This window comes from Sander vitreus, chromosome 15 (genome assembly GCF_031162955.1).
Source record: "Sander vitreus isolate 19-12246 chromosome 15, sanVit1, whole genome shotgun sequence".
Lineage (NCBI taxonomy): Eukaryota > Metazoa > Chordata > Actinopteri > Perciformes > Percidae > Sander > Sander vitreus.
This window is the reverse complement of record NC_135869.1, coordinates 16,751,462-16,766,117: the sequence shown is the minus strand read 5'-3', so window position 1 is coordinate 16,766,117 and position 14,656 is coordinate 16,751,462. Positions and strand designations below refer to the sequence as shown.

The window sequence follows — 14,656 nt, the reverse complement described above, 5'->3', positions numbered from 1 at the left end:
GCTTTGAGTGCTTGAGTTGATATTTGAATGGCTAAGCCACTACAGACTTACGATCATTTGTTTGTGGAGAAAGACAAGTCTGAGCACATGAGGTGTGTGCTGCTGTCTTTACATTAACATTTCATACAGGTCCGACGCAGTGTCCACTGGACACACACACAGCAACTTTTCTGTCTACAGCTCCCTTTTCAAATCGCATACTTGATATAGGAAAATAAAAACTATCACTTAAAAGTATAAGTCAACCTTAAAAGCACTTTATAATGATTTGTTTAAACTTTATTTAGAGGGCTGTAAGAAGTCCTGAACTCAAAGCCAATCTCGTTGTAACAGCTGCTCCACAGTACCCCCACTTCGTACATTAAGGGCAATTAAGGCCTGAGCTCCACTAATGAACCGGGCTAACAAGCTGGAGGGTTGTTGCTGCCACACCAGGTGTTGAGGCCATATACAGGAAGTCACAGCAGCAGTAACACCTGGGAATAATAAACTCTGTCAGCAGACAACAGCTCCATCTCAGGGCTACACCACTCCGAAAATACGATAAAAGCGTCAGTGTATAGAACTGAACCTTAATACAAGACTAGTTGTACTAAGTTTAACCATAAATAGGTGTAATTCAGAAGTACCTCTTAACTATTATCAGGAACAACTTAAATATGATTGTTTAAAGTCAGTTTCCAACTGCATAAATCCCAAATTTCTGCCAACGACCCCCAGATTAAACAGTTGCTGCACCAGCTCTTGTGCAAGAAAGTGTGCAATATTCGTGACATTATCAGATTTGGAACCAATATGTTAAAGTACTGTGATTCATCACATATTTTATTACAATCGAGTTATAAAACTGCATGTGCCATGATAGTAGATTGTACTATATCCATATTATCGAAATATAGCAGTGCTGCCGTCCTCACAGAAGTACGTTTGTTTTAAAAGCAGTGAATATTTCAGATTTTCTTCCTGTCTTTGCCCAGTGTGTAGCCTACACTCGCTTCCTTTAACCCAGAAAAGTATTTGATGGAGAGAAAACGAGTGAATAAACAAAAGGTTATCTGGAGGGCAACTAGTGTAATATTTGTCTCTGTGTCCACAACAGTTGATACATAGATTGTGAACGGGGAAGTGATTATAATTATATTTGCTTCTGTGACGTTGATACCATCAGTAGATCATGAGGGAAATTAGAAACGCACAGTTTTTCTCTGGGCAATAACAGTAACAAGTCTTGTTACTGTCTGACAGAGCCCAACTTTATTTACGTTACAACTGCACTCACATTGACCTCTGGCGAACAATTATGAGCCATTATCAAAATCATGAGCTCTGAAAGGTCTATAATCTGCTGTTTATTTCGGAAATGCTGCAATGGTCTGAGAGTGATGATGTACCCATGTACCCAGCTAACAATATGAGTAACAACTAGGGATGCACCGATACCACTTTATTTTTTCATACCAAGTACTTACTTTAAACCAATCACAATCGTCTTGGGCATCCCTATTAACAACGCTGTCAATGTGTGTTAGTGTTTTACAGTAGTTATAAATCTTTAATTTCAGAGGTAGGACTGGATATGTTAAACTATGTAGGCTATAAAACAAAATGTAAATGCATAATAAATATTAGCAATGTTGTAGACAACTGGACCATGTTCTATATGGACAGATCCTTAAAACATGATTGCCCTTTACACTACATAATCGTTAACTTGGGCAAACTGCTATGGGTACCACTTAATCTAATAATAACCAGGACAGTGGAAAGTGCAAAGAGGTCTTTCCTTATATCACACCAAACTTAGTCAAGAGGGAGCAGCCCCCTCCCTTCCCCACTCCTCTAAAAGGCCACCATTGTATTTGAGGAATTGCCATGGCTACTGCCGGCAAACTGTAAGCCTTTTAAAATTATTAGCATTCCTCTCTACCCCAAGCACTGTAGCAAAGCTGCTCACTTTACCGTCAATCCGTCCTGAGAGACACACACCATTTCTTTCATTAGAAACTACAGGAATTTCCATCTGGCTGGGAATTAATTAAAGTCGAATTATGGGCTGCAGCAACATTGGGACTAGCCAGACAAATTTAACAACACCCATGGAGGGTAAGACTGAATGTGGCCTTGTTAATGAGCATGGTAAGAGGCTAGCAAAGCCACTTGTCAGAGGCACAGTTATTAGGCAAGATAGAAGACAAATAACAATGTGACCATTGATACAGTATATCCATTTTTCGTGAGTTATTTAGTACCGTCTTAGTATCTTCTTTATTCGAAATATATGTTTCTCAGAAGAGCTCATCATGTTCAATGTTTATTTATATGGCGTGGTACAACCCAGGTGTTTTCACCCCAATTCGGTGGCGCGATTACATTCAAAGTCATTGCAAAGACACAAATCACGCAATCGAACGATTAAAGCGTCACAAATATTTGCTTCGCCGCCCTGGTGTGAACACACTGAGAGAGTATTGGTAACAGCTACAACAAGGCGAAGTGTGGCTTTAAATTGAAATGACCTCAAAGTTAGCATCACTTTTCCTGATTCTGTTCATACAATTACATCATGTTAAGATTTCATTTTATTGATGACCACAGGCATAAATGAGCAGTATTTTTATACTGGCATGTTTTTGTGTTATGGTGCAGATTTTTCATGCTGATAGTAATCCAGTTATGTGATACATTTGTGATACAAGTAAAAGCACAAGTTAGTTGGCAGCACACACACAATTACAAGAGCTGCAGTAAACCAAACAAATGGGATTAACATAGCAACAATGTTCAACCCAGTTTTACGAGAGTCCAAATACACATCAGTTTCCATGGGATAAACCTAGTTAAATTAATCATATTACAGAAAAATGTAATGCAATATAGTGATTACTAGCCTGGGGAGTTTCTGCAATGTAGGATAAACAATCAGTAACTACCTAATTCTAAAATAATGTAACATTTGTATCTTTGTTAGTGTGAGAAAGGGAAGCTGGCTGAGACAATGTGACCACTATCAGACTCTAATGAGAAAGCCTGGACCAATATGACACAACAGGCTCTGTTCCACAGGCAACAAGGGAGGCTCCACTATCAGGCCTGGAACTCCTGCAGTCTCTGGCACCTCCACCAATGCAGAAAAAGTAGGTCTGCATGGGACCCAAGGGGAAGTACGGCCCCAGTGACATTCCACGGTTTGTGCCAAAACGGCTAAATGGCAACCATTTCCCTGGAGTCTATGCAAACTACAGTTTCGGTTTCACCCATCAGTGTTGTTCCAGGTACAGGTTACAAGTAAACAACTCTATTGAAACCATTTCCAAAGTCACACTAGACTGTGACCTGAATGGGACATGTGAGAAAGGTGTTCTGCACAGACAACTACAATGAAAGCTTTATACAGGTGTGCTTTGGGTTTGGAAATTGTAATAACAAAACCAAATCCAGCACACGTACTGTTTATTATTTTTCACTTACTTACTTACTAATAATTAATTTAGACCTTCATCAGGCAAGGATCAAAAGGGCCGAAACATCATTAACAAAGTGAGTACAAGTGATCGACAGTGTGCTGGATTTTTTTTTTTTTGTTTATCAGAGTTTTTCATCTGAATGCAAATTTTCTGGTGCGCAAGAACTTTGTAGTAATAATAGCAAAACGGGGAAAAGACTGATGTGATGGTTTCATCCTTCGTAAATTCTTACAGCATGTTGTCCACCTACAGCTGGTGCTCACAGCCACAGGTGATCAGGAAACCTGGACAGGGCTCTGCTGATGAAAGACAGTGGTCAGAGTTAAGTTCAACATGGTGATAAAACATAAAATGTTTGCCGTTTGTATCTGCCCTCAGAAATCCTGGTTACCTTGGTAACCACCTGTGGCCTGGGGACTCCCAACCAATCACAAAGCTGATTCCTGTGGGTCCGTACTGTGGCAAGGTCACTCTCCCTGAAACAAACACCCCAGTTCGACAACGTGTCACATACATACCAAAAGCATTTAACACAAAATAATATTTAATAACTGCACTCCATTGTGACCACTAACCAATTAGTATCACTTAGCAGGGTCATGACATCATCCAGCATTTCTGGATTTATGACATCATCGTAGGTCAGCAGCATCTCGTACATCTGGCTGGCTGTTGTCTTTCTGATCTACAGTTGTAAGAGAGGAACAGTAAATGATTGTCCCGTTGTAGCTGTTGTTACACAAAGCAAAGTAAACAATCAAGACTAAGAGTCTACCGCCATGCTGATGGGAGTGTACTGACCAAAATGTTAACTTCAGCATGCGTACATGCTCACAATGATAATGCTAACATGCTGATGTTAAGCAGTTATGATATTTACCATGTTCACCATCTCACTCAAGCATGTTAACATGCTAACATTCGCTAATTAGCACTAAACACAAAGTACAGCTAAGGCTGATGCAAATGTCATTATTTTGCAAGTATTTGGTCATAAACCAAAGTACTTGACAAATTAAAGTATTGACCTGGTGATGGTGCTAGATAAAAAGCCAGGGCATCACCAAAATTAAATGACTAACTTCAGTTATTACAATTCATTCTGATGGGGGACATCATTGTCCAAACCAAATTTCATGTCAATCCATTGTCGAGCCATTTTACTCAAAACCACAAATGTCAACCTCATGGTGGCACTAGATGAAAAAGTCAGGGAATCACTAAAGTCATTAGGACCATGAAATTCATCCAATAGTTGTTGAGATCTTTCAGTCTGGACCAAAGTGGTGGACAAACCAACCAAATATCTGACATTGCCACACCTAGAGCTACACTGCAAGCGTGGCTAAAAACAACAACGCAATACAATACTGTTACTGGCAATTTTAGCAGGATAAAGACACATTTGACTTGCATTTGGAGAGTGTGAATTTTGTACCATAAACCAGAGTGGATGCATTTCTTTAAATGCTGAAAGAGCTTGTCAGTGGTTTTATACATCTATTAAGACTGGGTGAGTATTCCTGTCTTGTGAACTTACCACAGGGTAGGAATGGCAAAGTAGCATCAGCAGCTGGGACAAAACTTTCTTCCTCACCTCACCCTGGAACTGGATCAACCCACAGAAGCTGGGAAACACCAAACAGCACAGTCAACATGGATGATGTTTTCTACCTCAGTCCAGTATATAATGTGTTAATGAAATGGAGACTTACACAGTTACACAGGCACGTAGCTTGGAGATATCTTTAGTCTTCTTGCACTCTTTGCAAAGGGCCAAAAGGTCCACACAGAACTGATGGCTGAGAAAAATAAAAACAGAAACACTTTAGCTCTCACACATATCATCCACTTTCCTTTTTTATTTTTTTAACAAAGCTGTCGCAACACTCACTTCTCTTGTGTGGTGAAGATTTCAAAGCAGCTGTTAGCAAGAATCTGATCGAGCATCTTAAGGAAAGGAATAGACACCCTATAAATAGGAAAAGAAAAAAGAATTTCACTCAAGTCACAGTCAGGATATTATGTTATGAGCATATTAAACTGGTATTAAATCTGGTGGCTTGCAAGTGTGTTTAAGAATTAATCATTTAATGTACTGATAACACTAGCAATGGATATGAGAAAATGAATTGGAAGATCACTCTACATATATGTATATATATATTTTTAAACACAGAAAAGTAAATAAACCAAAATGTTCCATCAACAGTAATAATAAACAACCATATATAAGGCAAGCACAACATAAAAGCAGAACAAAAATAGTGCAACAGATAACCATAGTTAAAGAACAATTTACCCTTAGAAGACTAGTTTTCAGAAATTATTTGATTTTAAAAAGGTGAGGTGGACACATCACTCCAGTTTAAAATGGAAAGGGCCTGAAGTAATACATCTAGCAAGGACAAGAAAATAAAGGTGTGTGTGTGTGTGTGTGTGTGTGTGTGTGTGTGTGTGTGTGTGTGTGTGTGAGTGTGAGTGTGTGTGTGTGTGTGTGTGTGTGTGTGTACCTGTCATTGCGGAGATTGTCTCTGAAGATGCTCAGCAACGCATCTCCAAATTGTGACAGAGCCGCATGGTTGTCCTGGATCCCTCTCAGATAGTCAAACAATGACTGAGAAGAAAAATGCACCTAAAGGGAAGCAGCGGACAGCAGCAATAAATGTGGAGCAGCCTGATGGTTAAAACGGTGGACTAAAACAACAGAGACTCCCACTCGTTTTGAGGTTGGGTGATAGCTACGCCTGTTTATCAATCACCATCGCTGTCTGTAAAGGAGACCTATTATGTAGTATTTTCTCATAACTCATATCTATAATGTTACAATGTCCAATGTTCATTTAAACATGGCCAAAGCCTAAAATAATGAGTTAAATGTATTAAAAAGAAATCCCTGTGAGCCAAAACCTCAGATTTCCCACTGTTCTGAACGCTACGGTTTCAACAGTTTTTTTCTGCTCTTGGCTCCGTATGATGTCATACCGAGCCGGTTTTCTGTATATTGTCATATGCTCCAGGCAGGCACTACTGCGGCGGTTATGTTACATACCCTGCCACATGTATCTACTTGCTAACGTCAGGGAAACCTGTAATCTTGGCTGCAGATTTTGTTAATTTCTCCCCAATTTGGATCACAGACTGTACAGAGGCAGCATCAGCAGAGCACAGATTCAGAGACTCCGGAGATGCGGAAACCCTGACCAATCAGAGCAGACTGGGCTTTATCGGGAGGGGGGCATCTCAGAGAAAGGGTAAATAGAGGGTGTGAGCGAGTGTTTTTTGAACATTAAAACACGTAAACATGTTCTAGTAGAAACACAAAATACAAGTATGAACCTGAAAACTGTATATAATAGATCTCCTTTAAGGAATAAAATGTGAGGATATTAGTTGTAAAGTAAGGCACAGAGATTCTCTTTACATGTTACGATTTCCTGAACAATAACACTGACATGTTCAAAAATATTGTACTCTACAAATTATACTAAAGGAAAAGAGAAGTTTAGATAGACGGTTTGAATATAAATAATAAATAACGATAAAACATAAAACCTGACTGTAATAACAAAATGACTGTGCTTATTAGTGAGTAAGTGTGAACCTGAGGGGCCTATCAACAATTATGATATCATCAGGCTGCAGGAAAGGAAGTGTCGAACCTTGACACTTGCAACATAGCAACAAAACATAGCACAATGTGCTATAGGTAAACAAAATTACATAGAAACTGATTTACTCATCTACACTTAAATACAAAATTAATTTGTGTTTTTAATGTTTGTGTTTCAATGGTTAAATGTTATTTAAACATGTAGAATTCATATTACAAGAAATCATACATAAATACTTCATACAGAATTAGGTTTCTCAGTCTTGGGACTCAGACAGACAGTTTCTGCTGTTTGACTTTTGCATGGCCTTATGATCTCTCTACATTGAGGCTGGCCTTCAAGGCAGTTCCTGGAAAGTTATTGGATGCTCAATCTCTCTCTGGCCTGTGTGAATATATGCCTGTGGTGTGAGAATGGTAATCTTGGCTCATGTATTGATGCAGTATTGGCTCAGTTTCCTGCATGCAATCCTGTACAAACATATCAGTCCTTCCCATCTCGGAGGATGTATCTGTGGCAAAGAAAGGCTGGAAGAGCAGGAGGTAAAAGCAAGACGAGAGCAAGATCGTCTCTAAGGGAATATGTTTACAGACTCCATTGGCAGATGAGTTTAACTTCACTGCTGCTATAATAGGCTTTAAACCTATTGTCTTTTATACATCCACAAACACTTAAAGTTAAAAATAACCCAACCTTCACAAATCTTTGTGAGCAGGACCTCTTTCGAATGATTGATTTTAAAAGGTTAGGTCATACTGGAGGAGGAGGGAGAACTTGAGGCCCCTGCTGAGCCTCCTGAGTGATAGTGTGCAAGGGGTCAGGAGTAGAAAGTATCAGACATGCTTTGAAGTGGTTATTTAGCACTGGATTGCAAAGATTCAACTGATGGAAAATTCCTGCTTGCCAGTACCACGAGGGACCCGTCAGATCAATTTGTTCTGGATAAGTTTGGATCAACGCGTCAAGCTCAAGTGGTTGCACAGTATTGCCAGCAGGGACAGGGAGGAGATAAGTCAAAGTAACACAGCCTGATATCTGTAATTTTAAGAATTCATTGAAGGCCAGGCGTTCTAGAGAGAGTAAGTGATAACAGTGCAGAGGATTGAGTAGACTAGATTAGACACATGGCTCCCCCTGTTGGCCTAAATTGCTCCTAAATAATAACAACCAAGAGCCCACTTTGCCAACTCATTACAGGCAGCCGGATTACTACCATCCAAAAAAAGAACAAAGAGTCAGGCCTTACTGTGTGATGAAAAGTAAACTTTTACAATGAAATGGGCCAATGCTGTATATATACTAACATCCCAGCCTGCTAATGAGCAAAGTGCAATGATTCACCATTAAGTGTCACTATTATATGTAATTTCCAGGAGTTCTATATTTCATACCAGCAGTAAAACATTGAAACAACACCCTTAAAAGGCAATCAAATGCTAAAATCCATTATATTTCTAACTAACTTCATACACTATTTTCTTCTTCAATTTCATAATTATGTGAACTTCTTGTTTATGGCCTTAAAATGTTAATATAATTATAGGCACTTCTACTAGATGAATACTGTAAGTGAAAGTGAAGTTTTATAAAATACAGATGGGTGACAAATTAAAGGAAAAACCAACATTAAGTGTCTTAATAAGGTGTGGGGAAACCAAGAGAGCTCCACTGCTCCTTCTCCTAGATCATACAAGCTGCTGGTGGGATGGGAAACCTGTTCCCCCATTTGGTGTTTTGATGACGGTGGTGGAGAGTGCTGTCTAACAGGTAGGGTCCCAAGTCACCCATAGGTGTTCAATTGGGTTGAGATCTGGCACAAGCCATAGCATATGATTCATACTCATCAAAGCAGTTAGTGTCTTGCGTGTCTGCATTTGTTTTGGTTTTCTTTAAAATGTGTCATCCGTCTGTACATCCAACTGCTCTGATTAGACAATGTTCTACTCCTCCCATCATGGGTGACCTACTGTGGACTCGGTTATCCCTCCCACAGACACAGTGAGGCCCAGCAGGGTGTGGTACTGATACTGGGGCAGTCCAAGCAGCTGGGTGATATACTGGAAAGCTTGGGATGGAGCATTCCAGTTAAGACTGGTTGTGGTCTCACTGAAAGAAAGAGCAAGTGGAGTCAAAGATCAACAAATATCAGAAGTTGTTACACATACAATTGTTGCACATCATACTTTTCATATTGTATTTGCCAAAACAAACAACTGCCGACCCTTGGCAGAAAAGGCAGTTGGACTGATCAGTCTCACTAAGTTGGTCAAAAAAGTGCCTCGGAACACACCAAAGCGATGAGACGTAATACGTCTCCATAACAGCAGGTGGCGCTAATCTGTATTGTCGCCCAAAAATGAAAACCGGCAGCTGATTGGACGAACGAATCACGTGGGTCTGGTTTCTCCGGAAATTCAAAGTCAGACTGTCATGGCTGATGGTTCAGAATACGATCTCATGTTTTACTAAAATAGTTCACCGAAACGTGTTTCTGAAAACATTTTAAGCTAGAAATAGGCCACGCAGTTGCTGAATCTGTCTTCATTTCAGATCGACAAAAGTCAGTTTAAAAGACATGCTCATCCCGCTCCTCGTTTCCGGGTTAGCACTCTACCAATCAGATTGGTCATTTGAGTCCGACTGCCGGCAGTGCCCGCCTTCTGATTCAACATGTCAAATCGGCCAAAATGAAGGCCGACGGCACACCGAACACCAAACAGACTCGAGTCACTGACCTAGCCAGACTGTCCGATGGCTGATTATCGGGTTAGTGTGTCACGACCTTTAGAGCTTGTAATGCTGCTGGATGAGCTGCAAATTGAGGGACAGGGGTGACTCACACAGGGAAAATGCTCAACAACTCCTCTTGGTGGGGGATGTGAGGTACTGCAGGCTCTGTGCTGTGCAGGAGGCGCAGGAAGACGTTGCCAGCGTGGGCTCTGTAGTGGTCAATCTTCTCTGCTGACTGCTGGGCCAGGCAGCACATCATACACTTCACTCTGCAGAATAGTAAGACATAGAGAAATGAATTGTGATTTTATTCCGTAAATCAGAAATCGATGCAGGGTGTCACTTCACTAAACCTTACTAAGGTATCACCAAATTGGCTATTTGTGTTAAGTTATTATACCAACTTCTGCACCTTTTTAGCTAGGTTTCTGGTGACAAACAATTATCATGAATGAATTAATCTAACACTATAAATAAACCAAAAGGCAACACTGGGTGTGAATTCCACCATGATCAACTAGTGTCCTATCAGTAACAGTAAAAGTAAATGTTATGCAATTCTTTTTATCCTGTTACTTTATTATAATTACAAAACCTGCATGATCCAAGTTGGATAGACTTAGGCTGAGGTATTGTGGCCACACCTTGAGACATTGAAGTGACACCAAAGATTACTCAAGCCAATGAACAAACACCAAGTCAAGTCACAAGTCTGAGACTGACTGACATTACAACTTTTATGTTCACCTGCTGGTGACGTGAAACACAGGTTGGAGATTCTCTAGATGTATGTTGAGGTTAATAAAAAAACAAGCCAAGAGTTGGTGTTACTCAGTCTTCCATTTGCTACTCACAGGTCTGGCAAAAGGATCTCTGGAGCAATGCTGGCCACCAGCTTAGTCACATCCATCAGACTGGTCATCGCTGCCTCCCTCACCCTGGGCACATCACAGAGAGAGTAAATGACATGGTCCTAAATCTACCTTACACACATTGACCTGGGTCATTATGATCTAAACAATCTATTAAAGCAGCAAAATAATCTTTTAGAACAAACATGACAAATGATGCACTCATACAAATAAAACATGCACGCAAGGATGCACGCCATCATTTGAAGCTAATATTTTATTGTCACTGGTAGATTTGGCAGTTTTATAGTCAAATTAGCTTTATCTCCGCAGAGATTGTTCGTTTATGTGAAATGTTAATCACGGCATTCTTTTTAAAGTCACACCCTGAAACAGATGCAGAACAGAAAGCTGTCTCTGAGTGGGTTCGAAAAATGAGGAAAGATGTGGTACAAAAATTAAAAACACGAGAGATAAGGAACTGTAAACAAGAAAAAAAACAATTCAAGAGAAAGAATTAAGGCAATAAAACAATGAGTGTAACGAGAGAAGCAGCCCATCCCATGTTGTGAGGACAAGTGACAAGCCTGGTGACATTCCTGGCGAGGCGGTAAGCATGGCCCGGGGCTACTAGTGAGACAGGCATGTATGTAATGTCTAATGTCACACACATACACTTTGTGTCCCTAGGTAAAGGAACAGAAAAACACAGAAGGCCTCAGGCAGGGGAGCATTCCTAATCCCTGAGGCAAGTTAAAAAAGCATGTGTGTATTTGTGAGGCGTGAGTATTTCTGTGTATATTTACTAATGTGCAGTGATAAGTAAGGTAACTCACCAAGCACCTACGTCCCCTCTGCTGTCTGTCGTGTAGTCATTCATGCTGTTGAGCAGAGCGCCATACACCCCTGCCACATTTTCTGAGCATAGGGCAGAGTCTGGGGAGCCATGGGCACAAACACCAGCCTTCACACAAACTCTGATGGAAGATGATAAAATAAATTCTTATTAAAAAAGATTCTAAGGGCCGACAGAGGAGATTCAGTATCTGATGAACTGTGGAAATAAGAAAGATTTGATGAAAGACGCAAAAACAGTAGGGAAACAAATGGATGGACACGTCATTCAGGTCGTGCAGGTATAGTCAGCCAAATGTTTATTTTAGCATTAGTCCACACAACTAGGGCAAGACAAAGAACAGAGGAGTGACGGAGGGGCCTATGCAACATAAGCCTGAACCATCACGACTAAATTAAATAAGAATATAGAAAACAAAGATAATAGAAGGAATAAATAAAAGTTTTTATGGATACTCACTGAGCAATTGCTTTGACTGCATCTCTCCTCGCCTCTGTAAAACTCCCATCCTTCTGGCTGACAGTGCACATCTGCTGGAGGCCTTCAAGGATCTGACACACACACACGCACCCACACACACACACACACACACACACACACACACACACACACACACACACACACACACACACACACACACACACACACAAAATCTTAAATTTAAATACTAAGGCAGTTAGATGTAAAATGGCTACAAAATGTACACATTCCCCAAACACACCTGATTCAATTTGCTATGGATCATAAATCTTGGCAAAGAGCCGAGGGCAAGGGCAGATCCACAGCGAGTGAGCATCTGTGGACTCTTCAGCCCTTCAATGTACTGAGATACCAGGACATCTAAACACAAACACACACATACGCCATGCAGAGATTACTTTCAAATTCAGACATACAGTAGAACTAGTGGAACTAAGTATTTTACTCACCCTGCATTCCTGAATTTGCCTGGCCCGGCTCGTCTTGGTAGTACTCCTCACACAAGGCGGACAAGGCCGATACCACGGCAACCTGCAGACAAAGCAGGATAAAGATCAGTGAATAGGTAAGAAACAAATAGTCTTTCTGAATGAAAAGCAGCATTTTATAAACAGTGCAGTCTTACAATTCCACAGTTTTGAAAAGTACCAAATTAACATCTTATCTGCTAATTTCAATTTCCTAAGGGCATCCACTTTGTTAAACTACTTCAAAAATATCTACATTTCTTTGTGGATGTGTAACAATTCACTAGTAGTTAATTGTCAGATAAAATGTAAAATTAGCATTCTCCTAGATCTGTGACGTTACTTCCATTTTATAAAGAAAAGCTTACCATAATGCAATCCTTCACACCACTCGAAACTAGATGCAGATTCTTTATGGTGTCGTCAATAAGCGACTGCCAGCCAGCTGAAACAGTGTCACAACATTAGAGACTTTGAGCTAAGCTGTTGAATGAAATACAAACATTTAAAAGCATAACAGGAACTGTTTAAAAGATTTAACTTACTGATTACAGTTTCGTTCTTGAATGGCATTTTGGACAGGGACAGCTTTTCAATAAGACCGCACACTGTAGACAAGATAAAAGTGATCACATCTACCGTATTATGAGAAAAATAGCATTGCCCTTTATGTCTTCCATCATGTTCACTAAAACCATTGAATTGCATTGTAAAAAAACATTTTCTTATTTGCTGTCAGACTTACTAGCTGGCCTCATTAGCTCTCCACCAAAACCCCTACAAACATAAGCATTAATTGGGATGTGAAGCCAAAAGAATATTTAGATGTTTTTGTTTTACCATATTGCTAATGACAAAACAAGTTGATCCTTTCCACCTACCTGTATTGTTTTCTGTCATTTAGCTGAAAGTAAGGCAACAAATGAACATCAGCAACAGAGGACACTTCGACTACAGTCATTCAACTTGAAACAACATTTGGTTACACTTACCTTCTGGTGAATGTTTTTTAATGCGTCCACACATTCTGAGGAAATGATGTCCACCACAGTCCTGCAGACAAATAAAGGAAGGAAACATGAGACTCATGCATGTTTAAAGCAACAATTCATAGAATGGAATTATTTAAAATATATATATATATATATATACATACATACATACATACACACACACACACACACACATACATATATATGTATACATATATATATATGTATACATATATATATATATATACACATATATATGTATACATATATATATATATATATATATATATACACATACACATACACACACACACACACATATATATACATACATATATATATATACATACATATATATATACACATAGATATATATATATACACACATACATACATACATATATATACACACACATACATACATATATATACACATACATATACATATATATATATATATATACACATATATAGTGATTGGGAGGAATGGCTTCCCTGATCTAAACCAGAGTGGTTGTTTGTTGTTGGACTTCTGTGCTAGTCATGGATTGTCTATAACGAACACCATGTTCGAACATAGGGATGCTCATAAGTGTACTTGGTACCAGAGCACCCTAGGCCAAAGGTCAATGATCGATTTTATAATCGTTTCATCTGATCTGAGGCCGTATGTTTTGGACACTCGGGTGAAGAGAGGGGCGGAGCTGTCAACCGATCACCATCTGGTGGTGAGTTGGGTCAGGGGGTGGGGGAAGACTCTGGACAGACCTGGTAAGCCCAAACGGGTAGTGCGGGTAAATTGGGAACGTCTGGAGGAGGCCCCTGTCCGACAGACTTTCAACTCACACCTCTGGCGGAGCTTTTCGTGCATCCCTGTGGAGGCTGGGGGCATTGAACCCGAGTGGACAATGTTCAAAGTTTCCATTGCTGAAGCTGCAGTGAGGAGCTGTGGTCTTAGGTGCCTCAAGGGGCGGTAACCCACGAACACCGTGGTGGACACCGGTGGTCAGGGAAGCCGTCCGACTGAAGAAGGAGTCTTTCCGGGATATGTTATCCCAGACGACTCCGGAGGCAGTTGCAAGGTACCGAAGGGCCCGAAGGGCTGCAGCCTCTGCCGTGAAAGAGGCAAAGCAGCGTGTGTGGGAGAAGTTTGGAGAAGACATGGAGAAGGATTTTCGGTCGGCACCAAGGTACTTCTGGAA

The 14,656-nt window shown here is 40.2% G+C and overlaps 1 protein-coding gene across 2 annotated transcripts in view; it reads right to left on the bottom strand.

The window, feature by feature from the left end:
• Positions 1-2,561: 2,561 nt before the first annotated feature.
• The window catches only part of tbcd (tubulin folding cofactor D), a 36,932-nt gene continuing 24,837 nt past the window's right edge, over positions 2,562-14,656 (bottom strand). Inside the window, exons 21-39 of one of the 2 annotated variants that reach the window (XM_078270501.1) lie at positions 13,455-13,515; positions 13,344-13,366; positions 13,208-13,239; positions 13,008-13,070; positions 12,831-12,907; positions 12,445-12,526; positions 12,237-12,355; positions 11,975-12,066; positions 11,496-11,636; positions 10,663-10,746; positions 9,919-10,077; positions 9,046-9,184; positions 5,978-6,099; positions 5,359-5,436; positions 5,180-5,266; positions 5,005-5,092; positions 4,040-4,149; positions 3,856-3,940; positions 2,562-3,763 (exon numbers count right to left, since the gene is read on the bottom strand). In XM_078270501.1, coding sequence (XP_078126627.1) covers positions 3,740-3,763; positions 3,856-3,940; positions 4,040-4,149; positions 5,005-5,092; positions 5,180-5,266; positions 5,359-5,436; positions 5,978-6,099; positions 9,046-9,184; positions 9,919-10,077; positions 10,663-10,746; positions 11,496-11,636; positions 11,975-12,066; positions 12,237-12,355; positions 12,445-12,526; positions 12,831-12,907; positions 13,008-13,070; positions 13,208-13,239; positions 13,344-13,366; positions 13,455-13,515 — 1,666 coding nt within the window. In that variant the 3' untranslated portion in view covers positions 2,562-3,739. The remainder of the gene's footprint in view (positions 3,764-3,855; positions 3,941-4,039; positions 4,150-5,004; positions 5,093-5,179; positions 5,267-5,358; positions 5,437-5,977; positions 6,100-9,045; positions 9,185-9,918; positions 10,078-10,662; positions 10,747-11,495; positions 11,637-11,974; positions 12,067-12,236; positions 12,356-12,444; positions 12,527-12,830; positions 12,908-13,007; positions 13,071-13,207; positions 13,240-13,343; positions 13,367-13,454; positions 13,516-14,656) is intronic. The other variant, XM_078270502.1, reaches the window with a different exon arrangement.